The sequence below is a fragment of the Abramis brama genome (genome assembly GCF_963993115.1).
Source record: "Abramis brama genome assembly, chromosome: 18".
NCBI classification, from domain to species: Eukaryota; Metazoa; Chordata; class Actinopteri; order Cypriniformes; family Leuciscidae; genus Abramis; species Abramis brama.
In genome coordinates, this window is record NC_139980.1 from 14,304,574 (window position 1) to 14,330,540 (window position 25,967).

At 38.3% G+C, this 25,967-nt stretch overlaps 2 protein-coding genes across 5 annotated transcripts in view; one reads left to right on the plus strand and one right to left on the minus strand.

Moving 5' to 3' along the window:
- Positions 1-856: 856 nt before the first annotated feature.
- Positions 857-11,793, plus strand: pcsk9 (proprotein convertase subtilisin/kexin type 9). Its single transcript, XM_084092067.1, has 12 exons — positions 857-1,257; positions 2,947-3,138; positions 3,326-3,449; positions 4,336-4,469; positions 4,571-4,712; positions 5,777-5,973; positions 6,054-6,237; positions 6,348-6,524; positions 9,144-9,292; positions 9,423-9,585; positions 9,795-9,967; positions 10,718-11,793. Exons 1-12 carry the CDS (start codon positions 1,081-1,083, stop codon positions 10,904-10,906), a joined length of 2,001 nt encoding a protein of 666 aa, XP_083948193.1. The 5' UTR covers positions 857-1,080; the 3' UTR covers positions 10,907-11,793.
- usp24 (ubiquitin specific peptidase 24) overlaps positions 11,707-25,967 on the minus strand; it is a 73,065-nt gene continuing 58,804 nt past the window's right edge. For all 4 annotated transcript variants that reach the window (XM_084092062.1, XM_084092061.1, XM_084092060.1 and 1 more), the window contains 18 exons: positions 25,364-25,488; positions 24,867-25,008; positions 24,640-24,790; positions 24,367-24,462; positions 24,175-24,278; positions 23,671-23,784; positions 20,539-20,746; positions 20,177-20,266; positions 19,965-20,067; positions 18,773-18,894; positions 18,577-18,690; positions 18,388-18,453; positions 18,238-18,304; positions 18,072-18,150; positions 17,328-17,403; positions 17,163-17,249; positions 15,063-15,173; positions 11,707-14,941 (listed from right to left, as the gene is read on the minus strand). In XM_084092062.1, the coding sequence (XP_083948188.1) occupies positions 14,879-14,941; positions 15,063-15,173; positions 17,163-17,249; positions 17,328-17,403; positions 18,072-18,150; positions 18,238-18,304; positions 18,388-18,453; positions 18,577-18,690; positions 18,773-18,894; positions 19,965-20,067; positions 20,177-20,266; positions 20,539-20,746; positions 23,671-23,784; positions 24,175-24,278; positions 24,367-24,462; positions 24,640-24,790; positions 24,867-25,008; positions 25,364-25,488 (1,918 nt within the window). In that variant the 3' untranslated portion in view covers positions 11,707-14,878. The remainder of the gene's footprint in view (positions 14,942-15,062; positions 15,174-17,162; positions 17,250-17,327; positions 17,404-18,071; positions 18,151-18,237; positions 18,305-18,387; positions 18,454-18,576; positions 18,691-18,772; positions 18,895-19,964; positions 20,068-20,176; positions 20,267-20,538; positions 20,747-23,670; positions 23,785-24,174; positions 24,279-24,366; positions 24,463-24,639; positions 24,791-24,866; positions 25,009-25,363; positions 25,489-25,967) is intronic.

The window sequence follows — 25,967 nt, forward strand, 5'->3', positions numbered from 1 at the left end:
GGGGGGACTAATTTGCATATTTATAGAACCACCTACACTTAATGAGGCAAGGGTGTAGAGTTACATTCAAGCTATTTTAAGGCATGAAGTTTTTTTTTTTTATGTCATATTGGTGCTCAAAGATGAATTTTAAGGGATAAAATTATTGACTACAGGGGGACTTAAAGCGTTCAGCCTCTGTTAAAAGCAATTCGATTATTAGGCTATGCATGCTGCCCATAATACTTTTCTGGTATTCATAATAATCTTGAGTAGGCCTAGCTACTGCAACAAAACTAAGAAAACAAACAAACAAAAGAAACACATAGGCTACTTAGGATCAGTATGTCAGTGGTAGGTGAGGTGCATCTCAGGTTTCTTCTGTTTTCTCACAAACAGTTTTTTTCCCTCATTCAATATGAGTCAAAAAAATAAAATAAAATAAATATTAATAATAATAATTACCCTGCTTTGACAATATTTGTTGTATTGTGTTTAGCACGTTTCATTTGATTACTTTTATAGCCCTTCAACAATACCACTATCTGGCCAACAGAGGACGACGTGAATCTATTTTGGTCAAAGTGAAGCAGCATCCAACACGTGCAACTTTTTGACTCTGAACGTGCGCAGGTTAGACATGTGTCGTCCTTTAGCCTAGTTAAAAAAAAAAAAAAAACAACAACAAAAAAATCACTACAATTCAATTATTAGTATTGCCTTTTCTCTTTATTTGCTAGGCTGTTTGTAGTCACTTCATTGACACTTTAATTTTACAGGTTTTGCAGGAATAGTAAGCGTATAATATGTGTGTGGGTGGACTGTAATCTGACTCCTCTTCTGCTGTATTTATTACCTCACATCGTTCGATTTAAGCACAGAGAAACGTCAGAACGCTCCACCTCACTGCGTTCACTCCGTCAGAGAGATTCAAATGACATGATAAATGATATGAGGATACACTTCAGCTCTAAATCTCTCTGCTTCATACTTCTGCCTTGCCATATGAGGAACACCAATCCAAAAAAGGGAATTTTGAGCAACATCACTTGAACTACTTATTTTATATTCTTGACCTAAAAGCACAAAAAGTGTCCAAGAATGAGAGGCGTCGTGACTGTGTGCTGTTTGAGTTTTCTTCTGAGTCTTCTGGCTATGGTTAAGAGTGATGAAGACTACACTGAGGATGAAGAGATGATCCTGTCTCTAATTCTGCAGGATGACTCCCAGCCTGAAGCAGAGAGCAGGCCATCTGCCCAGTTTTACAGGTGCACTAAGGTAGGGGGATGCTGCATTTTAAAGAGCAAAATTCAACGATTTAGTTTTCTGTTTTCTGTGTACTGCACTCTAAAAAATGCTGGGTTGTTTTAACCCAAATTTGGGTCAGATATGGACAAACCCAAACGTTGGGTTAAAAATGTAATGTACAAATCTAACCCAGTGGCTGGGTTTGTCCATATCTGACCCAAAGTTGGGTTGAAACAACCCAGCAGTTTTGCTTCTTTTTATGAAAGTAAAAGAAATTATTTTGATAAAGGACACTTTTTATTTTTAAATCAGGCAAAGTGATTTTACTGTCTATAGGATGCAGATTTTTTTTAAATTAATTGTATCAAATAAAACTTACTAAATAAATAATGCATCTAAAATTACTAATTTCCTAAGTAAAACTAATGAACAAGATTTATACTTGTATATTAGTCTACAGTAGGAGGCACATTGTGGGCCCCAATAGTTTTGTTAATATTTAATGTGTGTAAGTAGGACACTTTATTTGACCAAATATCCAGTACAGGACATTAAATTGATGTATGAATATAGGCATAACACTATGATTTGTTTTGTTTCTTTTGTATTCTGTTCCTTGTTTGTGAAGGGCGATCATATCTTCTCTAAACTTTTTGGACCATTCTTTTGACTTAGCCATATTTCTTAGGCCTCGTTTACACTGCTGGTCTTGATGCCCAATTCTGATTTGTTACCTTTATCCAATTTTTTTGACCGTCCGTTTACATGTTCTTTCAACTGTGACCCATATCCGGTTCATGTGTTTACACTTGCCATACTATCTGAAACATCACGCATGCTTAAAGGGTTAAATTCTCTTGCACAGATGGACGAATGCAAAATATGCTTAATGCTAGCTCTGCGATATAAGCAAAGTTCGCCAAACATCACCATGATTTTGAGGCGGAGGAGGACAAAAAGTGCCACCATTGCAGCGTGCATACATGCTTCAGTTACCACGGAGACGTTACCTAATGCCTCAGAAAATCCGATCTGTCTGTTTACATGACAGTCGCACTGGCACATATCGGATTTATTTCCACATATGAATGAGGCCTGAAACCGATCTCAAAATATCCGAATGCATGCGTTTTGTTCATAGAACACATCCGATCTGTGTCACATATGAGCAAATTGGGTATTGGGTCACATTTCACTGACAGTGTAAACGAGGCCTTACATGCAGTCAAACAAACCTAGCCAGTTCAGATATTTCATGTGTTCTAGCTCAAACACACCTGGTGCAACTAATGATGCCCTTGATTAGTTGCTTCAAGTGTGCTTGAGACAACACCTGTTTTGCATATTTGTGACATCAACATTTTGAATCTCACAAATGTTGGTATTCAGATAAAATGACAAAATTAAACATAATATAGTCATTAATCAAAAGTGCTAAGATGAGATGATATACATCAAAGAAAAATATAGGCCCTACGTTTATTTATCAACAATGAAAACATACTTTTCAGCTGGTCCCAGAAGCGAGTAACATCCCATTCTACCTTTTATATAACTGCCAAAAAACGTCCCACATTGTTTTATTAGCTGTGTAGAAACACTCACAAGTTGTCCTGACAACTTCAGTTGCCATAAGCCAAGAACGTCTAAAATAAATGTACTGTAGTACGTGTGGAACGTTTGGAATGAGAAGGTTATCAAAATCTTTTTTACGCACAGGATGCATGGCGCATGCCGGGTCAGTATATAGTGGTGATGCGGAACGGAACACACGTGAACCAGGTGGAGCGCACCGCGCGCAGGCTCCGCGCAAAATCTGCGAAACGCGGATACCTGATCGAAATACTGCAGACTTATTCAGGAGCCTTCCATGGGTTTTTGGTGAAAATGAGCAGCGATGTTCTTCACATGGTAATTTACAGACACTCTTACACAATAATGCTCTCAGTTTTGTATTTCATATCTCAGTACATATTTTATATTTAAGAATGTTTGAACAGTATTGACTGGAAAATAAAATAAAAACTTGAACTTGGATTAAAATAATTCTTCAGTTATTGTCTGTCTTTTTCATTCCATCGCTTTTTTTTTTTGTCAGGCAGTAAAGCTGCCCCATGTGGAATACATTGAAGAGGATTCCTCTATCTTTGCCCAGAGCATCCCATGGAACCTGCAGCGCATCCTTCAAAACAAACATGAGCCTGGAAAATACTCACCACTCAGTGAGCTAAAGTCTCCTCTCTCACTTTAAAGGGGTGGTAAAATGCCCTTTTCACAAGATGTAAAATAAGTCTTTGATGTCCCCAGAGTGTGTATGTGAAGTTTTAGCTCAAAATACCCCACAGATATTTTTATATAGCATGTTAAAGTTGTCACTTTTTGAGGGTGAGCAAAAACGCACCGTTTTGTGTCTGTTCCTTTAAATGCAAATGAGCTGCTGCTCCTAGCACAGGGGGCGGAGCTTCAAGAGCTTGTGCTTTTACCTCACACAAACATGCACTGGAAATTTTAAAAACTTTTAGCCTTTTGTGTTCAAATCGAAGTCAGAATTAATGGAGAGACTCAAAGTGAACTGTGAACTGACAACATGTAGACAACATTTCTGAATGGTTAATTGGTGAATTTATGTAGCTTATGTGTAGTTATCTTCTAGTCACTGATTAGCATATTCTGTCTTGATAATCTATAAATAGTGTTCAGGTGGCGGGGTTTATGTAAATTTTAGGGTTAGATGTCACTAACCCGGGAGGAATGTCGTGTAGTCCCTACCAGCCGTTTGTTTTAGTCCTTAAAAAGCAATTTCTTTAAAAGCAAATATCTCCCTTTGCTTTGAACTTTGAGTGTTGTAACTTTGCAGATGTTGTTTATGCTCAAACAGCAACATTACACACTAACTAAAGTTAGAAAAGTTAAATCATATTCAACTACCCCTTTAATCTACCTTCTAAAATTATATTCTGAGATCCTGAAGTGAAAGATTTGCTTTCTGCACTGTGTAAATGCTTTTTATGGTGATAAAATGTTTAATCTTGAATCTTCCCTGTTCTTCAAGTATTTTGCCATTTATGGTTCTTGATCTGTTGAGCCGTCATGCCTGTGTGTATGCAGATGACGGCGCAAAGGTGGGAGTGTATCTCTTAGACACAAGTGTTCAGTTGACTCATCGTGAGATTGAGGACAGGGTGATGGTGACGGACTTCAACAGTGTGCCAGAGGAGGATGGGGTCAGAGTTCACAGACAGGTTGGAGAATGTCATTAAATGTTTTATGGTAACTGGGCAGTTTTTCGTGTAAGTGCTAATGAGAGACATGTCCATCACTTCCTACGGTCTTCTGCCCTCAGGCTAGTCAGTGTGACAGTCATGGCACACACATAGCAGGAGTGGTCAGTGGACGGGACTCGGGTGTCGCTCGAGGTGCCAGTGTAAACAGTGTCCGAGTGTTAAACTGCCAAGGCAAGGGTACCGTGTCAGGAGCTTTGGCAGGTAAACCAAAACATAAATAGTAATTAAAAAATAAGTATATGTATATATTTATTATATTATTATATTATAGATATTATAAAGCTATATATATATATATATATATATATATATATATATATATATATAGCTTTATAATATAATATCTTATATATGCAGCTTTAGCAGGTAAACCAAAACATATGTAATACAAAAAATTATATATATATATATATGTATATATACACACACACACACACACACACACACACATATACACACTGCTGTTTTGGGATCTGTGAGATTTTGTAATGTATTTAAAAGAAGCTCATCAAGGCATTTATTTGATTTAAAAAAAAAAAAAAACAAAAAAAAAAAAAAAACTGGAGTTTTGTGGAATATTATTACAATTTAAAATAATTGTTTTCTATTGGAATATATTATATATAAAATGTAATTTATTCCTGTGATGCAAAGCTGAATTTTCAGCATCATTACTCCAGTCTTCAGTGTCGCATTAATAGAAAGTTCTAAAGAACAGCATTTATTTGAAATATAATCTTTTGTAACATTATAAATCGCTTTATGTCACTTTTGATCAATTTAATGCATCCTTGCTGAATAAAATACATTTCATAATATATATATATATATATACATATATAAATACATTTAATAAAATACATTTCATAATATATTTAAAGAAAACAATTATTTTAAATTGTAATAATATTTCACAATATTACTGTTTTTGTTGTTGTTGTCGTATTTTTAATCAAATAAATGCAGCCTTGGTGAGCAGAAAAAAACTTCTTTTAAAAACATTAAAAAATCTTACCGATCCCAAACTTTTGAAGTCTTCAGTCTGTCTTATCAGCTTTGGCAGGTAAACCAAAACATAAATAATAAAATATGATTCTATTCTATTCTATTCTATTCTATTCTATTCTATTCTATTCTATTTAATACATAAGAAAATATGTATTAAATAATAAACTGTGTTAGGAGCTTCGGCAGGAAAACAAACAAACAAACAAACAATAAATAAATATTATATGATATGATTATAATACACAACTCTGTTGCAGGTCTAGAGTATATCCAGTCATCTCTGATGTCTCAGCCTATCTCACCTGTGATCCTCCTGCTGCCGTTTGTTGGAGGATTCAGTCGCACCCTCAACGCTGCCTGCAGGAAAATGGTGGAATCTGGAGCAGTGCTTATTGCTGCAGCTGGGAACTACAACGATGATGCTTGTCTGTACTCACCAGCCTCAGAGCCCGAGGTACTGACCGGAGAATCCTTCAGGAAAGCATATGCTTGTTAATACAATCGGTTTTGACATCATTTGTTCCCCTGCTGCAGGTGATAACAGTAGGGGCCGTTAATTTAGCTGACCAGCCGTTGAGCACTGGGAAGACCGGCACCAACGTGGGCCGCTGCGTGGATGTGTTCGCACCCGGTGATGACATCATCAGCGCATCCAGTGACTGCTCTACCTGCTTCACTACCAAGAGCGGAACGTCACAGGCAGCGGCACATGTTGCTGGTTAGCGCACACACTAATGCATACTATTATTAGTGCATGTTATTAGATGGATGAGAGTACATTTGATCAGTCTGTCCATATAACCAGCTCTGGTCGGTGTGTGTTTTCAGGTGTAGCGGCAGTGCTTCTGAATCTGAGTCCAAACTCCAGCTCTGCTGAGCTTCTGCAACAGCTCCTCTATCATTCAGACAAACAGAGTCTGAACCCAGAGTCTCTGCCACAGGACCACCGTCTCACTACACCCAACATGGTGGTCGCCCTGCCTGACCCGACCTCCACACTCACAGGTCAGAGTTCACGAGTAAACTTCAACAATGTGGCTTGCTGAGCAACAACAGTCTGATGTATGATGATTTCAATACTATAATAAGCAGATTGCAATAAATGTATAATATAATGTAATGCAACAACTTTTTAATATTTAATATTAACCTTTAATAATTTAATAATACTATAATTAGCAGACTGCAATGAATTTATGTACTAAAATATAAAATAATATAATAACCTATTCATATTTAATATTAACCCCTAATTAATTTAATACTATAGTTAGCAGACTGACTGTGTATTTATATATAATATAAGATCAACCTTTAATAATTTAATAATACTATAATTAGCAGACTGACTGTGTATTTATACATAATATAATATACTATAATATAATATAATATATAAATGTACCTTTAATAATTTAATATTATAATTAGCAGACTGCAGTGGATTTATAATATATAGTATAATATAGTACAATATTATATTAACCTGACTGCAGTGAATTTATATATAATATAATAACCTTATAAGTATATATTATTAAAATGAACCTTATTTATTGTTTTGTTTTACTTTATTTACATACTGTATTTAGTAGTGACTTTCATGTAACATTTTATTTAATATGATATTTTAGCAGACTGCACTGAATTTATAATATAGCCTAATAATCCTGTTAACATTTATTAATAATACTAACGTTATTTATTGTTTTGTTTTACTGATTTATTTACATACGATTTTTCATTTATTGCATTTTATTCTTCCCTGAAACAATTTGGAAGAGTTTAACTTCCAAAAGGGTATTGAACCATTTTTGGTAGTCTGTTACTGGCCCGGGCTGGTTTAGGTGGATGCTTTGCAGGTAGACCAGTTTAGGAGTAGTGTTTCCATGAGGGGTGACTAATTTAAACACTATAAGTGGCCAAAACATACAGTGAGGAAAATAAGTATTTTGAACACCCTGCTATTTTGCAAGTTCTCCCACTTGGAAATCATGGAGGGGTCTGAAATTGTCATCGTAGGTGCATGTCCACTGTGAGAGACATAATCTAAAAAAAAATAATCCAGAAATCACAATATATGATTTTTTAACTATTTATTTGTATGATACAACTGCAAATAAGTATTTGAACACCTGTCTATCAGCTAGAATTCTGACCCTCAAAGACCTGTTAGTCTGCCTTTAAAATGTCCACCTCCACTCCATTTATTATCCTAAATTAGATGCACCTGTTTGAGGTCGTTAGCTGCATAAAGACACCTGTCCACCCCATACAATCAGTAAGAATCCAACTACTAACATGGCCAAGACCAAAGAGCTGTCCAAAGACACTAGAGACAAAATTGTACACCTCCACAAGGCTGGAAAGGGCTACGGGGAAATTGCCAAGCAGCTTGGTGAAAAAAGGTCCACTGTTGGAGCAATCATTAGAAAATGGAAGAAGCTAAACATAACTGTCAATCTCCCTCGGACTGGGGCTCCATGCAAGATCTCACCTCGTGGGGTCTCAATGATCCTAAGAAAGGTGAGAAATCAGCCCAGAACTACACGGGAGGAGCTGGTCAATGACCTGAAAAGAGTTGGGACCACCGTTTCCAAGGTTACTGTTGGTAATACACTAAGACGTCATGGTTTGAAATCATGCATGGCACGGAAGGTTCCCCTGCTTAAACCAGCACATGTCAAGGCCCGTCTTAAGTTTGCCAATGACCATTTGGATGATCCAGAGGAGTCATGGGAGAAAGTCATGTGGTCAGATGAGACCAAAATAGAACTTTTTGGTCATAATTCCACTAAACGTGTTTGGAGGAAGAAGAATGATGAGTACCATCCCAAGAACACCATCCCTACTGTGAAGCATGGGGGTGGTAGCATCATGCTTTGGGGGTGTTTTTCTGCACATGGGACAGGGCGACTGCACTGTATTAAGGAGAGGATGACCGGGGCCATGTATTGCGAGATTTTGGGGAACAACCTCCTTCCCTCAGTTAGAGCATTGAAGATGGGTCGAGGCTGGGTCTTCCAACATGACAATGACCCGAAGCACACAGCCAGGATAACCAAGGGAGTGGCTCTGTAAGAAGCATATCAAGGTTCTGGCGTGGCCTAGCCAGTCTCCAGACCTAAACCCAATAGAGAATCTTTGGAGGGAGCTCAAACTCCGTGTTTCTCAGCGACAGCCCAGAAACCTGACTGATCTAGAGAAGATCTGTCTGGAGGAGTGGGCCAAAATCCCTCCTGCAGTGTGTGCACACCTGGTGAAAAACTACAGGAAACGTTTGACCTCTGTAATTGCAAACAAAGGCTACTGTACCAAATATTAACATTGATTTTCTCAGGTGTTCAAATACTTATTTGCAGCTGTATCATACAAATAAATAGTTAAAAAATCATACATTGTGATTTCTGGATTTTTTTTTTTAGATTATGTCTCTCACAGTGGACATGCACCTACGATGACAATTTCAGACCCCTCCATGATTTCTAAGTGGGAGAACTTGCAAAATAGCAGGGTGTTCAAATACTTATTTTCCTCACTGTATCTGTAACCATTAAGGTGGCCTTAATGCAGTTTGTTGTGTATTTTTGATGAGGTTGCCACTACATGTGTGTTTTCTCACAGGAGAGGATCTGCTCTGTAGATCGGTTTGGTCTGAGAGGTCAGGCGCTTCAGGTTTCGCCACAACTGTGTCCCGCTGTCGCCACGGTGAAGAGATGCTGAGCTGCTCCAGTTTCTCACATAACGGAGCGAGAGCTGGAGAAAGAGTGGAGGTCATTATCAGAGAAAGTTTGTTCAGTATCCTCAAAAAATACCGTTTAAACTGTCAGCCTGATGCAAGTTGCTACTTGCACCAGAGAGCGAGTAAAGTAGAGGAATGTTTAGTAATTTCCTTTCTGACAGGTGAGAGACGGGCAGAAAGAGTGTGTTGCCATCAATGGGAATGGAGGGCAAGGTGTGTTCGCTGTAGCGCGCTGTTGTACAGGCCATAAAGCTCAGTGCCAGACGATAGAGAGTCCCGAGAGAGGCGCGGATGCAGAATGTCCCTCAGAACACCAGCTGACAGGTGACAGATGGTTTCGCACTGCAGCGTTTTTCACTAGGATTAATTCATGGATTGTTCTGGGTTCAGATGAAGTTGAAGTGTATTGAGTTTTGGTTATCAGACAATAATTTCAATAATTGCACTGAATAGAGATCTCTATGCTTATCCTAAGTCTGTGTACATTTCTATTCACGTTTCTAGAATGTGACAACTGTCATCTTTCCCTGCAGGCTGCAGTTCTTCCTCTTCCTCTGGAGAGGTATCGGACTCTGATCGACCTCTACATGGCAGCCGCAGGGCATGTCCTGCTAAAAGGGGTGTAACGTCATATGCCTCCTGCTGCCACACGTCCTCTCTGGAGTGTCATCTGAAAGAACACGACCCCACGGCTGTCAGCGAGCAGGTGACTTACTCTCAAGACATTTCCATTGACTCAGTGGACACAGAAACCAAATGCACAGCTTCTAACATTTATACAAGTGGCAGTTTAACTCCTGAATCTGTTGTACCTACTGTGGATTCATTGAAACATGACTTAAAGGGTTAGTTCACCCAAAAATGAATTACTTAATTACTCACCCTCATGTCGTTTCAAACCTGTTCGTTCATCTTCGGAACACAAGTGAAGATATTTTCGAATGAAATCTGAGATTTATCCTCCATTGAAAGTCTATTCACCCAAATCTCATTCATAAAGAGATCATAAAATAAATGCTCAAGCTTCCGTTTACCATATTCAAGTGCTCTATTTAAGTTTACCGATCAATGTTTACCGATCAAAGGAAAAGCCCAAATTAAATCAGTTCATCATATAAAGAGTGTCTCTTCAGAAGACCTGGATTAAACCACTCGATTCATGGATTTCTTTTGGGTGAATTAAAGTGTGGTCAAATTTACTGCTGTCCATCTCATTTTCGCATGTGAAATCCCGTCATTTTAATGGGAATGTATGCGAGGGTGGAAGATTTCGACGTGTAAATTTTGCATCAGGTTCAGTTGGTCTTGCGAAATCACCCTGTTGACCAACAGAAAGCTGTTAGACTTGAAGTGACTTCTGTGCTTCATGCAACCGCTACACTATTGACAAAATCTTGCTAGTATGACCGAACCTTTAGCGTATCTGAGCAGCACTAACCTGCATTATTTATTTTAGGTGGAAGTTTCATGCGAGGACTCCTGGACACTAACAGGCTGTCAGGCTCTTTCTCGTGGTTCTGTCGCTCATGGGGCATTTGCTTTGGGAAACACCTGTGTAGTTCGCACATCTGGAGGAGATAAAGGAGCTGCCGCCATCGCCACCTGCTGCAGGCACCGCCCGTCCCACCAGCCGCGCGACCACTGAAGAGCTAAGGGGGATGGGTGTTCCTCTTTCCTCCCTTCTCTAAACACGTTACCAAGGACATAACTGCTATAACACATAGAATACTTGGAGGTGTGACACGAGTGAGTTAATTTCTGCCACTACGGAATATTACACGATGGAGAAGAGCATTGTAACTGGTTCTGGTGTAACCATAACCAATGTAGACACGCTGAAACACTTTAAAATAGGCCTTTAAACTGCAAAACACATTCTAAATAGGGATGCATTTATCAATTCTAACCAATACTTATGTAATGGCCGATTTTATACTATTTTGTTATAAGTGAATTTAGGGTTAATTGAAAAATGAATACTCATTTTGAGATTTGCTAAAGATTACATTTAACAGTGTTATTAAATTATTAGATTTTAAAGATTGACTTTAAGTGAGCCTTGGATGATGGCAAAGGTAATCTAAATGTAAACATAGAGGAGACCATCATGTACAATGACATATACAAGATTGGCCGATATATTTAAAATATGGACCAATACTGATTAACAAACCTCCAATATTGGTAACTGATAATAATATCGATAACACTGTATTTAGTCAGCACTTTTCATTTTGATATTTACACATTCTGAATTGAACAAAATCTCTTTGTACTATATTTTGGAGAGCATTATCTTCTATTATGCATGTGCACTGTTTATAAGAGTATAACTTTTTATAAATGTATATTTTTACATTACAAGTTGTATACAAACTTTATACGAGTAATGGTCTAAAATCAACTTCAGACTTGACACGTACAAACGTCACACAATCTGTGAAAAGTTGTGCATTCCAGTTTTTCCATTTTTATATCAAATGTTTTCATTGTCAAACTCTGATGTACAAATTAAAATGTGGTTGTAACATGCATTAACAGATTCCTTTACACATCTTACACACTCGCAGCAGAAATGAATCAAAGAATCCCCCGTTATTAAAAACTCTTCAAGCGTCTTTAACCCTGTCCTGACACCCAGCTTCAAAATGCAAGCCTTGTCACAGATCTGCCGAGTGGTTGGTACAGCATCTACAAGTGTAGGAAGGGTTTAAAAAAGACTGATTGGAGGAAGGAGGATCAGATTTGATGAAAGCTTTATCACACCCTGTCTCTTAAGTACATATAAACTGCAACTCCACCGTTTCTTATGGGCTCATTTAGTGAAAACCGATTTAGGCAGCTGAGCTGAAATTAGTGTGATATCTTTGCCAATGTGCACATTCCAGCAAAATAAGAAAGACGCCTTATGTTCAGGCACTGATCTGATGAATTGTCCCCTCAATCGTCGCTGAACCCCGTGCCTTCAGCCCGAAACATTTTGAAAAAGTCATCCTAAAGCCTGTTTAACTAATCATCCCAAATACTAACCACATATGCGGCGGTGAATTAGGAATGAACCATTTACTGATTCAAAGTATAAAGGCAGTTGTGAGTACTGCAGTGTTTCGCTGACTATTAGAGGCCGACACTTAGAGAAAGAGTCAAAAAGTCAAATACCCTTCTGGGAAAAAAAAAACAAAAAAAAAAAACTGTTTAAACCAGCCTTAACAGGTTTGCTTGTTTTACCTGGTTGCCCAGCCTGACCAATCTTGGGTTAAAGTGCCCAAAACCACTCTAAAACCAGTAAACCAGACTGGTCCTGTTGAGAAAAAAAAAATGTTAAACCAGTTTAAGATGGTGTGTTGGTTTAACTTGATCATCTAGCCTGACCAATCAAGAGATTAAGTGCCCCAACCCCCTAAACCCAGCTAAGCAGGCTTACCCTGCTGAGAAAAAAACATCTTAAACCAGCCTTAAGTGGTTTTACCTGGTCTCCCAGCTTGACCATTCTAGAGTTAAAGTGCCCAAAATCCCTCTAAAACCAGTAAACCAGGCTGGCCCTGTTGAAAAAAATGTTGAACCAGTTTAATATGGTATGCTGGTTTTACCTGATCACCCAGCCAGACCAATCAAGAGTTTAAGTGAACCAAACCCCCTAAAACCAGCAAAGCAGGCTTGCCCTGTCGGGAAAATATTTATAGCTGTTGGTCTCCCAGCCGGATCAAGCTGGTCTACTGGCTGGTATTAAATGGTTTTTGGCCACTAAACAAGCTGAATACCAACTAAGCCAGACGGGGAGACCAGCATAAACCAGCTAAAACCAGCATACCCGCTTAGGCTGGTTTAAGAAGTTTTTTTTTTTCAACAGATGGAAGGGACCAGCGTGTTTCAGCTTTGGCCATTATTTTCCACCAAGAGAGTCTCTCACATGTACAAACATGCGAAGAACCACATCAAAAAAGCGTCAATGTGAAAGTGTCCACACACAAAAAAAACCCCAAGCAAAGAGCAGGTGACTGTGAGGTAAAAAGCAGCACTACGGTTCACTCTTTCAGCAAACGTTTGCGTAAGGTGGTGGTGAGGTCTTTCCGCTGTAAACATTGAAGCGATGTTGCTAAGTGTTCTAGTCTAAATACAAAATGAGCAGCAAACGGCAGATGAATCACCCTGCGGACTCCCTGAAGGAGAGACATCACAGGCCCGGCTCAAACAAGCGTCCTGTGTCCTCATATGGCGCTCTGAGATGAGCACGGCCGAGCATATGTGTGTGTGCTGTTTTCGCAATGTCGAGCGAGTTCAGGCATTTGTGTAGCACGACGTGTCCACTGGTTTGTCTCAAGACGAGGACGCGAGCAGCATAGGGGACGAGTCGAGTAAAGGCACTTTACTGCTCTGTGAAAACTTCCCATCTCTCCAACAACCTCTGTCTTTCTCTTTCCCCTCCCCTTTCTGCCCGATCCTCGCCCCGTCATTCTATCGCATAAGGCAGACTGAACGGAAAAGATGCAGGCAAACTAAAAAAAAAGAAAAAAAAGGGACAAATATGGCAACATTTACCCTGAAAAGTGTCATGTCCTAGACCTTCAAACCAGAGCGGCACAAGACAACATCAAAACAGATGAACAGAAAGAGTGAGATGACACACTGCTGATTGTAGCACTCATTGTCTTTTGGGAGGAAGAAACGTTCATCGGACAGTAGCGTCTCAGTGTGTTGCATATGTGTCTTAGGACGCATCTGCTGATGCGATGTGTCTTCCGCTGTAAAGTCTGTCCCCCGTGTCCACTGTCATATTTCTCTGTCTAGCACTTGCGTAAACCGCTCGTGTCTTCTGCTGCACGCTGTTCCTATCCAGCGGTTTCCTATTCAGAAAGTCAAGGATTGGACAGAGAGCAGCGAGGGGACATGTCTGTCCAATTGTCTCCACGTGATGAATTTGTCACAAAACTGAATTCAAATATAAAGTGCATTTTAAAAATACCAGCAAAAATGAGAAGGGAAAAAAACGGTGTGATTATTTGACTCTCAGAGACTTGGCAAGTTCCTCTTTTTTTTTTTTTTCGAATAAGATTTGAGGCACCTCTCAAACAGATCCAGGAAAAAAAATAAAGAAAATCAGTAAAGGATTCTTAAAAATATTATTTTACATTTGAAATTACACTTATGGAACACATCTTTACATTTCTCATGAATAGTATCTACTTAATTACATTGGCAAATATACGCTGATTTCTTTTAAAACACCCCGTCTGGCACCATAGTAGTAGTTCTGCGTAAAAACGTCAAGGAAATGAAAGCCTCCGTTTTTAAGTCCAATTCGTCTGACAGAACTCATCGAGTCAGACGAAACTATCTAAATGACTTGTAAGACATGAATTCTGATTTTATCCAGCCAGGCTTTAACCACCAGAAAAAAAAAAAAAAAAAAAAAACGAGATATTCGCGTCTGTTCACGTCTCCGGCGAGGCGGCTTGAAGAGCGAGCGCTCCGACGGGCCCTTTGGCTGCTTCTGGTCGCTCCATTTCCAGTCCCTAGAAGATCAAATGCAGTTTTCTGATTGTGTGTTTAGAGCCACAACATCTTTCCGTCGGAGGGATTTTTTTTGTGTTTTGTTGCGCACAAACAATGAGGAACGTTAGGGGTCCACATCTTCTAGATCACTCCGAGAATCGCCCAACATCATTGGGGATTCGGATCCCTGAGAGAAAGAGAGGACGAAATGGTGAATATAATGATTTATTAAACACTAGGATGTTTTAGTATAATGCTGCTGATTGTTTTATGATGTAACTGATGATGGACTGCTGAAATAATGAGACCTGTCTGAGGCTTCGTTCTGAGTTCTCATTGGCCGGGCTGCCGTCTGATCCATTGCTGCTGCCGGACTGCTCCTTCTCATTCAGTAAAGCTGTGGCATAAGCCAGAGTGTCCTAAACACAAAACCCAACATTCATTGAGCTCCATTTAGCAGGTCAAATGTCATGATTCTCCCATAACGGCCAAAGGGTGTGTGCATGGCTAGCTAACTCTTAGCTGCAAGTAAACCATTTTAATTTTTTTACATTTTAAAGGGATAGTTCAACCAAAATGAAAATTCTGTCATTAATTACTAATTAATTCATGTTGTTCCAAACCCGTAAGACTTTTGTTCATCTTTGGAACACAAATGAAGATCTTCTTGATGAAATCTGAGAGCTTTCCGTCCCTCCATTGACACTCTACGCAACTTTGACAATTAAAAAGTTCATAAAGAGATAGGGCTGGGCGATATATCGCATGCGATTGTTATGCGCATCTCGTCAGTAAAGCCGGTTCCTTGATTAGTAGTAAATCGCCATCACCTGCTTTCAGATGGAGCGGTAGTTAACTGACAAGCTGAGCCATATCGCATTAATTATCGCGGATGTATCGCCTGCAATAATTAATGCGATATGGCTCAGCTTGTCAGTTAACTACGGCACTGTGTTGTAAATGCCGCTCCATCTGAAAGCAGGTGATGGCGATTTACTACTAATCAAGGAACCGGCTTTACTGACGAGATGCGCATAACAATCGCATGCGATATATCGCCCAGCCCTATAAAGAGATCATAAAACTAATCCATATGAATTGAGCGGTTTAGTCCAAATTTTCTGAAGAGACACGATCACTTTATACGATGAAGAGATTAAAATGAAGGCTTTTACTTACATAAACATTGATCAGCGAACATAAACAGAAGCTCAAAAGAACCCGCGTGACAACGAGAACAAACCTCATTGGTTCTTGCTGAAGCTCAAACGTGCTGCGTAACACGAGAATGAACCTCATTGGTTCTTGCGGCAGCTCAAACGTGCTGCGTAACACGAGAATGAACCTCATTGGTTCTTGCTGAAGCTCAAACGTGCTGCGTAACACGAGAATGAACCTCATTGGTTCTCGCACGTCAAGCAAACATGCTTGAGCTTCCGTGTACCACAACTGATGTGCGAGTTGATGAATATGTGAATAAAAGCCTAAATTTAATCTGTTCATCATATAAAGTGATCATGTGATCAAGTGATCACTAAACCGCTTAATTCATATGGATTAGTTTTATGATCTCTTTATGAACTTTTTGAAGCGTCAAAGTGGTAGTTGTGCAGCTGTACATGGAGGGACATAAATCAACTCAGATTTCATTAAAAAGACCATCATTTGTGTTTCGAAGATGAACGAAAGTCTTACAGGTTTGGAATGACATGAGGGTGAGTAAATGATGACAATTTTCATTATTGGGTGAACTAAACCTTTAAAATAAAATACAAAATATAAAACACAGGTACAAAAATAAAAGTCTTTAAATATTTTTAAAATGCAAGCTTTTTAAATAATTAAAAAAATAATTTTGTACAACAGCAAATTAGCTTAAATTAGTATTTTTGTGCTGTTTTGGGGGTGTTTTCATCTATAAAAAAAAGCAAAACATTAAGGATGTACAAAAGTGAAGGAGAGGGAAGGAGAGGGAAAAATAGGACTTTTTACTCCTAAGACGTTTACAAATCATATTTTGAATTCAAAATGACAAATTTCACTTAACGTGTTATTGTTAACTAAATTAAAAATAGTTTGACAATTGAAATACTACTGAAATCAAAATAAAAGAAATATTAGATGAAAAGTTATCAACCAAATTAAATAAGTACTAACATTGCTAAAACTGAAATAAAAATGACCTCAAACTATTATAGAAATATAAAAAAAATGACAAAAGCACAAAATTGCTAAAACTAAAATGAAAGATCGAAAATATTAAAATAAAAGGCAATTAAAAATATTATAATAAATACTATAATGTAAAGTTGAAATTACGACGTTTATATTGGTTATGTATAATGTAAAACAAGTTCAGTGATGACATTAACGCAGCACAATGATACGTCAGACTGTAAGTGCAGTACCTGTGCTGAGATGGTGCGCTGGAAGGTTTTAGCCGTGGACGTCTCGTTCGATACGTTACTCTGAGGCGTCCAGTAGTGCTCAGACATCTGAAAGAGGAGAGGGGGAGTTTAAAAATGCACAATAAAGAAGAACTATTGTGTGAGTGCGTATCTGTGGCCTCTTGCCTTCTTCTGAAGCCACTGCACTGCCCAACTCCAATGTCCCGAGAGCTCTTTAAAATAGTCCTTAGCTGGAGAACATCTAACAGAAACACAGAGGCATTTAACATCACTGCTGCCAGAAACACTTCATTATTTAACACCATATCTAAAAATGCATCATTTGCATGGCCATTACAGATAAGCTAATAACTATTTCCATTTTGTCTAAATAAAGGAAATTTATAACATTTAAAAATAAAACTAATTGGGTAACACTTTACTTGAAGCTTTTAATTATACTGCATTATAAAAGTATTTTTAATTAACGCACCTTATAAGGCATTGTATGGTCACATGAATAATTGTAACCAGAGTTATAATACTTGCATTTTAATGTGTGTTATAGTTTCTAAAGGCGTAACAAGATGCAACAAGGAATCTGCAAATATAACGCATTTTAATGTACATTATTTATAGTGTAGAATATGAAAAATTAATAGTTATTATTTATAGATTACATGTACTAGTGTTATTACATTTTTGTGTATTTAGACTAACTTTAATTGAGTGTTAGATGATAGAAAAATCATCTAAATGTAAACATATAATAAATTATCATGAACAATTAAATATTCAATTTCAATATCCTACAGTTCTGGATAGATGAAATAATATTGAGTGATAACTGAAATTACGCCATTATATCACATATCTTTACAACCCAGTTATGTAAACATCTATATTGTGCATTTGGTGTTCTACACTCACTTCTGTGCCAGTGTGACCAGGAACTTCACACACTGATAGCAACGACTGCTGTCCACATTGTTGCTCTGATGCATTAAAGCTGTGAATGAACAAGAATCAAGTGAGTTCAAATCAGTCTAATCTTACAAATACCAATGCTGATAGATCCAAGTGATATGGTTCTTACCCAGAAGGCCCTTTTCAGACTCAAATGCATATTTAAGCCTCTGGGACTGCAGAGGGTCCTCTACCATCTGAGAGGTGACAGGAAGATCATTACACCCTACTCCAAAGTAGTATTCATAACAATATCACACATTTATATGGCATCACTCACCAGGATCTCTAGCAGCATCTGAAAAACGTTCTTCAGTTCATGAGGAGGAGCCGTTTCCAGATGATTCTAGAACATGAACACATTGTCAGGTTACTTCAGATTTGTATATGATCTTTTATATATTATTAATTATAAATGTACATGATTCATTCTTAAAAACAAAATTCTTATAGGTAAGGATATACCAACCTTGAGTAACTGCAGGACTCCCAGTGAGAACGGTTCGTTACAGAACGAGCAATATGTGATCATCTCTATGAGAAACGACAAGGGGCCGGACAGCTCACGCATGGCAAACATCACCTGAAACACATGAGCCTCAGTCAGAAGAGTGCAAAATAGACAGATAGAGACAGGAGAGAGTGAAAAAGAGATGTAGTCTTACCTCCATGAGATACACATGTCCTTCCGCTTTAAAGAGGAGCGTGTTGATGTCTGGATTTAGAGGCAGGAGGGGTGAAGATGGAGCCACCAGTCCTGAGGAAGCGTGCTTGAACACTCCTTGAGCTGAACACACACGAGAACAGCATTAACACCTCAGTCACACAGAACACCAGTAACATCTAAACACAAGCAGCAGACTGCACTACTGAAGGGATGCAGTGGACTTGTTTTTATAATATAAACTACCATTGAATAGTTTGGGGTCTGCATTTTAATGTTTTTGAAAGAAGTCTCTTATGCTCACTAAGGCTACATTTATTTGATCAAAAATACAGCAAAACTGTGATATTGTGATTATATTACAATTTAAAAAAACTTTTCTAATTGAATATATTTTTAAATGTTATTTATTCCTGTGATGCTAAAGCTGAATTTTCAGCATCATTACTCCAGTTTTCAGTGTCACATGATTCTTCAGAAATTATTCTAATATGCTGATTTGATGGTCAAGAAACATTTATTATTATTCATTTTGAAAACAGATACTTAATATTTTTATGGTTGAATAGAATGTTTTTACTGTCACTTTTGATCAATTTAATGCGTCCTTGCTGAATAAAAGCATTAATTTCATAAAGTCACCCTGTGGTGAAAATCAAGCTTTTAATGTTGTTTATATGTCTATGTGGTGCTTTTAATTTGATTTAAGACCAACCATGTGCAAATTCATAAGTCAACACCATTGCTGAGTATTTTCTCCTTAAAACTGCAGTGAACCAAAGACAGTCTCAAAAACGCGGTTTGAAATCGCTGGTGTTTCTGACGTCACAAACTACCTTGTAACCAATCAGGTCAACGAGTGGATCTCTGAGCTGGTGTGAGTGAGTGGAGGCTGGGCTCATTTACATATTCATACTAAATAAGGCAAGGGTGTAGAGTTACATGCAAGCCATTTTAAGGCATGAAGAATTTTTTTTTTTCAAGGAAAAACATTTAAATATGTCATTTTGGTGATTTTTAAGGGATGAAATTATTGACTACAGGGGGACTTTAAAATCTTACGCTTTTTCAAAATTGTGTCATTTTTTTATTTATAAAATATATATATAAAAAAGTGTTTTCTCTCATAATCATTCCAGTTTTTATTAATGCTAATAACTTTGGTGTGTGTCCAGAAATCACTGCGTTCGTACCCTCTGTCCTCTGAGACGCGAGGTCTGTGTGCAGCACTATCAAGGCCAGAGTGTTGTGAAGATGCAGGAACTCTCGAGCCTGTGCTGAACTCCAGCGCCGGTGCTAAAACACACAACCAGCAGAATGTCATTAACACAGACATTAAACAATGGAGGTTAACATGAGCGCTTAAGCAATCCTCAATATTCACATAATCAGGCGTCTGCAATACCTGATTGTTTTGCCGGTTGGCTCCCAGAAGGAAGACAAGCATCCGACGATAAGCTGAATGTTTCAGCAGCAGTTGACACGGTCCACAGCCCTGAAACAGATCATCAGTGAATAACTTCAATCTGTTCAATCTCTGTGGCTTTAGAAGACTTAAGGTGCGGTCACATTTACAGGTTTCGCTGTTCTATTGAATTCTAGTCATTCTAATAGGAATCTGCATGATCGGGACTTTCAAGTAAGGGTGAAAAGGCAAAAATGTGACCACTTTTAATGGTGCTTTCTTGAACTTTCTGTTCTTTTCCATTAAGAATTTTTTTCAAAAATACTGCCTGGAGCCCATAACAGTGACATCATTGCTCTCACCCTCTGAGCAAAGTTACTGAAGAGGCTGAAGTACTGAGAACAGTTCTTGCAGTTGTCCGGGACGTCCTTATCCAACAGAGAAAGCAGCATGTCCAAAAGACAGTCCAGCCCAGCGTCCTGGAAGTACAAAGCACTCTCCAGGGTCTTCTCCAGGATGGTGGCCACCACGACACGGACCTCACGAACACTGCCTTCCAACAGACAGATCCTACAGAGAGAGGAAGACATGTTCTTTATGAGATTCATCCATTAACTTGTGAATGTTTTGCATGGATACGTGGTAGGAGATAATGGATGTTGGCATATCTGAGCTGGTTGGGAGGTTCTGTGGAAACTCTTCCTGCAGAGCCAGCTCTATTGTTCTTTCCAGGGAGAAAATAGTTTGCAAAATTATGGCTCCAGGTCTCCATTGATAAGGGAAGCGGTTGCTTGTTTTGTTGGAAGTGTGTCAGAACTTGATCATAAAACAATCCGGAACATTCCCTGACTTTGGCTGCGGTGTGGACTCGTGGAGTGATATTTGGGGCAGCCCTATCATCCGATACCAACCCGCCAATCGTGTAACAGGGATGCGAATCTCCAGATCTCGCTTACACGCTCTACACATTAACATCCCGAGACTGACCCACCTTTCAGGATGTCAGAAAGCAGCTGTGGCCATAGCAATACAATTATGGCCATACACTTACATAAACACAGGTGTTTTTGGTTTTGGGGGAACTGGAAACAAAAATGAGGGAACATCTTAAAAACCCTCATGGTCTTTTGGCACAATTTACGGCTCTCCATGCATTTCTTTTTAACAGAAGTTAAATGTACAGTGGCCTCAAATCTTATTTGGACAATTAGTTTAAAAGTGTTCTGTATTTCTTTAAAATAAATGGCACTATATATATATAAATAAATAAATAAATAAATAAATAAATAAATAAATAAATAAATAAATAATCGAATGAATCAATCAATCAATCAATGACTTAACATTTACATTTACATTTATTCATTTAGCTGACGCTTTTATCCAAAGCGACTTACAATTGCTATACATGTCAGAGGTCGCACGCCTCTGGAGCAACTAGGGGTTAAGTGTCTTGCTCAGGGACACATTGGTGTCTCACAGTGGATTCGAACCCGGGTCTCTCACACCAAAGGCATGTGTCTTATCCACTGCGCCATCACCACCCCCACTTAATTATTAAGACATTTACCACCACCTACTGGCAATTTTAGTTTCTCATTTAGAGAATAATTTTATTAAAAAATAATTTCATATTTCCATTTTAATAAAAAAACAAAACATTAAAGGTATAGTTCACCCAAAAATATTTCTTTCTGAAGCTACTTTTTGTAATGTCCATTTGATGCTTTACACAAAAAAATTCTCTGCCAAATTTGGTGTGCAATTAATTAGATTAATGCTTCTGCTTTGTGGATGAGTATGGTTACAATATTACATCACAAAACATTTACTACTAGGCTTAAAGGAGAAGTTCACTTTCAAAAAAACTTTTGCTGATAATTTACTCACCCCCATGTCATCCAAGATGTCCATGTCTTTCTTTCTTCAGTCGCAAAGAAATTAAGGTTTTTGATGAAAACATTCCAGGATTTCCCCCCATGTAATGGATTCTATTGGGACCCAAACGGTAGAAGGTCCAAATGACAGTTTAAGTGCAGCTTCAAAGGGCTTTAAACGATACCAGACGATGAATAAGGGTCTTATCTAGCGAAACGATCGGTCATTTCCAAAATAAATAAAAAAGTTTAAGTTTTATAAGCACAAACGCTCGCCTTGCTCTGTTCTGTGATGCGCGTTCGTGACGTCACGTAATACGCAATTACGTTGAAAAGGTCACGCTTGACGTGTTTACAAATGTGCAGAAGGAGGACCATATACACATTTTCAAATGTATTTGTGTCAGTTTATCGTTTAAAATGCCCATTTCGTGTGCGTATCCTGGGTGTTTTAATATTAAAAAGCCAAAAAGAACATTTTCTTCAGGACAGAAATTTTTCAAGCGTGACCTTTTCAACGTAATTGCGTATTACGTGACGTCACGAACGCGCATCACAGAACAGAGCAAGGCGAACATTTGTGCTTATAAAACTTAAACTTTTTTATTTATTTTGGAAATGACCGATCGTTTCGCTAGATAAGACCCTTATTCATCATCTGGTATCGTTTAAAGCCCTTTGAAGCTGCACTTAAACTGTCATTTGGACCTTCTACCGTTTGGGTCCCAATAGAATCCATTACATGGGGGGAAATCCTGGAATGTTTTCATCAAAAACCTTAATTTCTTTGCGACTGAAGAAAGAAAGACATGGACATCTTGGATGACATGGGGGTGAGTAAATTATCAGCAAAAGTTTTTTTGAAAGTGAACTTCTCCTTTAAGAGATAACCAATTTAGATGGAAAGGATGTCAAGTTGACTAGCTGAAGACGATAATGTATAAAAACACTATCTCCTTACTCCATCCCTCAGTTCTCGCCATCTCCGAAAAGCCAAGCGATGTTGATTCTTGTTTTATTACGAGTTCTGTCGCGTTCTCATTTTGCCAGCAAACTCTCCTCTGTTCGGCGTTTTTTAAAAACGGGTGATTCCCCAGAGGTCGGAGATTCATCGTGCTCCATGTCAACCTTTCTCGCTCGTTGTGACAACCAACCTATGCCAATCCCACACCATACACGCGTCAAAGTAGCCAGAGCAACTTTTCTATATTTACAGATATGATGAGACACACACAGGGGACTGACGCATGTATGCAATTCCCCGACATGTATAAAACAGGCTTAGCATAGTGAATCAGGGTGAGACAAAAATAAATTTTGAAAGAAGGATTGATGATGTATGACTTAAATTTTGAACAAAAAAAAGTTACAATGTAACTTTAAGTGTGGCTTAAAGTCAAATACTTTTTGGTGTCAATGTATCTTGCTTATGATATCAACCCTCTACTTTGCGAGTAAATCATGTGACAAAATTATGCACTAGGCAACTAATTATTAGCCACTGGCGAATAAATTGTTCGATTTCACTCAACAATGATTAAGTGTCTAAAATGTTTAAAAGCCAATGGTGATTCTATTGCCAATGTGTATGCAGAGGATGATGGACATAACGCTCACTTGATGATCTCCCGTCCTTCAGGTGATACCAGGTACTGGACCATCCACTTACACGCCTCGCTACTCTTGGACAACAAAACCTCCACGGTAGCAATCCACTCCTCTGTGTCCACCCTGAGAGAGAAGACGGCAGAGTTGCACATTGATAACATACAATGATCCATCTAAAGTCACACTTGGGACATTCATTTAATAGATATTAAGCTATATATATATATATATATATATATATATATATATATATATATATATATATTTTACTTTGCAAATTTACCGTGCATTACACATCTAGTTTATTATTATTTTAAATAAAATGTTTGAAAATAATTTGAAATGAATATCTTTCTTTCTCTCTGTATATATATAGTATTATATTATATAAATATTTTATAATGAAATTAAAAATGTTTTCACCGCTAGTTCTCGTCTTTGTAATAGTTTAACAATAATAACAACTGGAACAAGCCTTGAGTTTAAGCATTGTGAACAAAAGCAGTGTCTCACCTGAGTTTCTTTTTGGTTCGCAGGTACGTGTGGAAGAGGAACTGGACGGCCAGCTGCAGACTGGTTTTTGCCATGGCCTGATAAGACGGATGCTTTAACTTTGTCTGTAAAAAGGTAAAGCTCAAAAATGAGTGCAGTCAATATACAGAGCTTACAGAAGAGGCAATAATCAAATGAATTTTCAGTGTTTACCGCATTGACAGAGGCCAGAGACAGTGTGAAGCTGAAGTAATCGCTGTTGTAAACATCTCTGTTCTTCATAAACTTCAGGTTCTCATCTCTCACCATCTACAGATCCAAAAATCAGGAGTGTGTGTCAAACTTGTCAAAACATTGTAATACCTCAAAACAATATTATCAGGATGACACATGATGGTTCTCTCATTCATTTATATATTTTATTCCTGAAGATGTTGATATTGAACCCAGAACCTTTCTTTTAATCACAGGCCTTAAAATCTCTACCTGATAGATCCTGGCGGGCATCTTCTCCACAAACAGACCCTTCTTCTCTCCTTTCTTGACCAAGCGTGTGAGCAGGCTGAGGCGGTCATTGTTGGCTCTGGGAGGCCGTGGGGAGGATTGGGGTGAGATCTCCGGAGAGGACGGGGCTGACCTGAGATTTAGCATAATGAACATTAATAAGTGTGTCCATGTTCAAACATTGATGCAGGAGGAACACGCTAACTCACAGGGAGAGATCCTCTGCCTCCTGCCTCATGATGCTGACTCGACTCTTTTTGGGCAGGACGGGGGAGTTCTGGTCACTGATGCGCTGGTAGAACAGCATGTAGGCGTTCCAGTAGCGCCGCCGCACATCCGGATAGGGGTTCGCTATAGCATGTGAACACATAATCATAAGAACCCCATGAGTGATAATGAGGATGATGAGGTGAATTTAATCTATCTAGGATAAGTGTAAGATGTACAGATGTACAGTGAAATTGTTTCTTGATACCACAGAAAAAAAGAATATATCCTCTAAGTAAAAGGGCTTGAAGTATATTTGTAAGCTGTTTATGTATTTATGTTTTATTTTATAGCTATTCAGTTATTTTTAGGCCTAATTTTGTGTTCATGTTCAGAAGAGGTACTACCAGAAATGTTTATTTTACTGACTTGGTACTGAAGTACTGTTACTTTTGACATAATTAATATTTATGGATTTAAAGAAATATTAATGACTTACACTGGTCGTAAACTTTGGGTCTGTATTCTCCCCCAAAACACTCATACTCCAGAGTCTCATCGTTCATGTCAAACTCTTCCACAACATTGTCGTTAAACTTATACCAGCGTCCTCGTGCACTACCCCTAAAAGGGAAGAGAGCGTTGGAAAAACATGTTATGGATCTTGCTCAGTTCATAGTGGTCACTCAAACATTCCTTCATTCCCTGAAAAAAATAAAGCGCTGGTTAAAAGCGCCATCATGCCGCCAAGCATCTGGGACAGTTTAAGACTCTAATAAAAGCACTCTTGCCAAAAACAGAAGCACGGCCCCCCAGAAACCCATAAAAACACATACATGCACACAGAGAGGGGCAAAAGACCTCCCAGGAAAATTAAGCACATGTTTCAGATATTACAGTTACTGAAGTATTATGGAAATAGACTCTGCAGAACTTCATAAACTTATTGTTCAAACACAAGCTACCTGGGATCCTTTAACAAAAGCTTTATGTAATATTACAATGCATTCTGTAATCTCTTTTTTCCTATCTTGTTTCCTGGAATAAAACTCAAGTATTAAAACCCAACGCAACTCGTCTCTCATCATTTGTGTAGTAGACTA

Bases quoted from the DNA above. Each gene is read 5' to 3' on its own strand.
- pcsk9 (XM_084092067.1), top strand. From the start codon at position 1,081: ATGAGAGGCGTCGTGACTGTGTGCTGTTTGAGTTTTCTTCTGAGTCTT. The intron at 1,258-2,946 runs GTAGGGGGATGC...TTTTACGCACAG, and splicing joins AGTTTTACAGGTGCACTAAG to GATGCATGGCGCATGCCGGG. The intron at 6,525-9,143 runs GTCAGAGTTCAC...GTTTTCTCACAG, and splicing joins CCCGACCTCCACACTCACAG to GAGAGGATCTGCTCTGTAGA.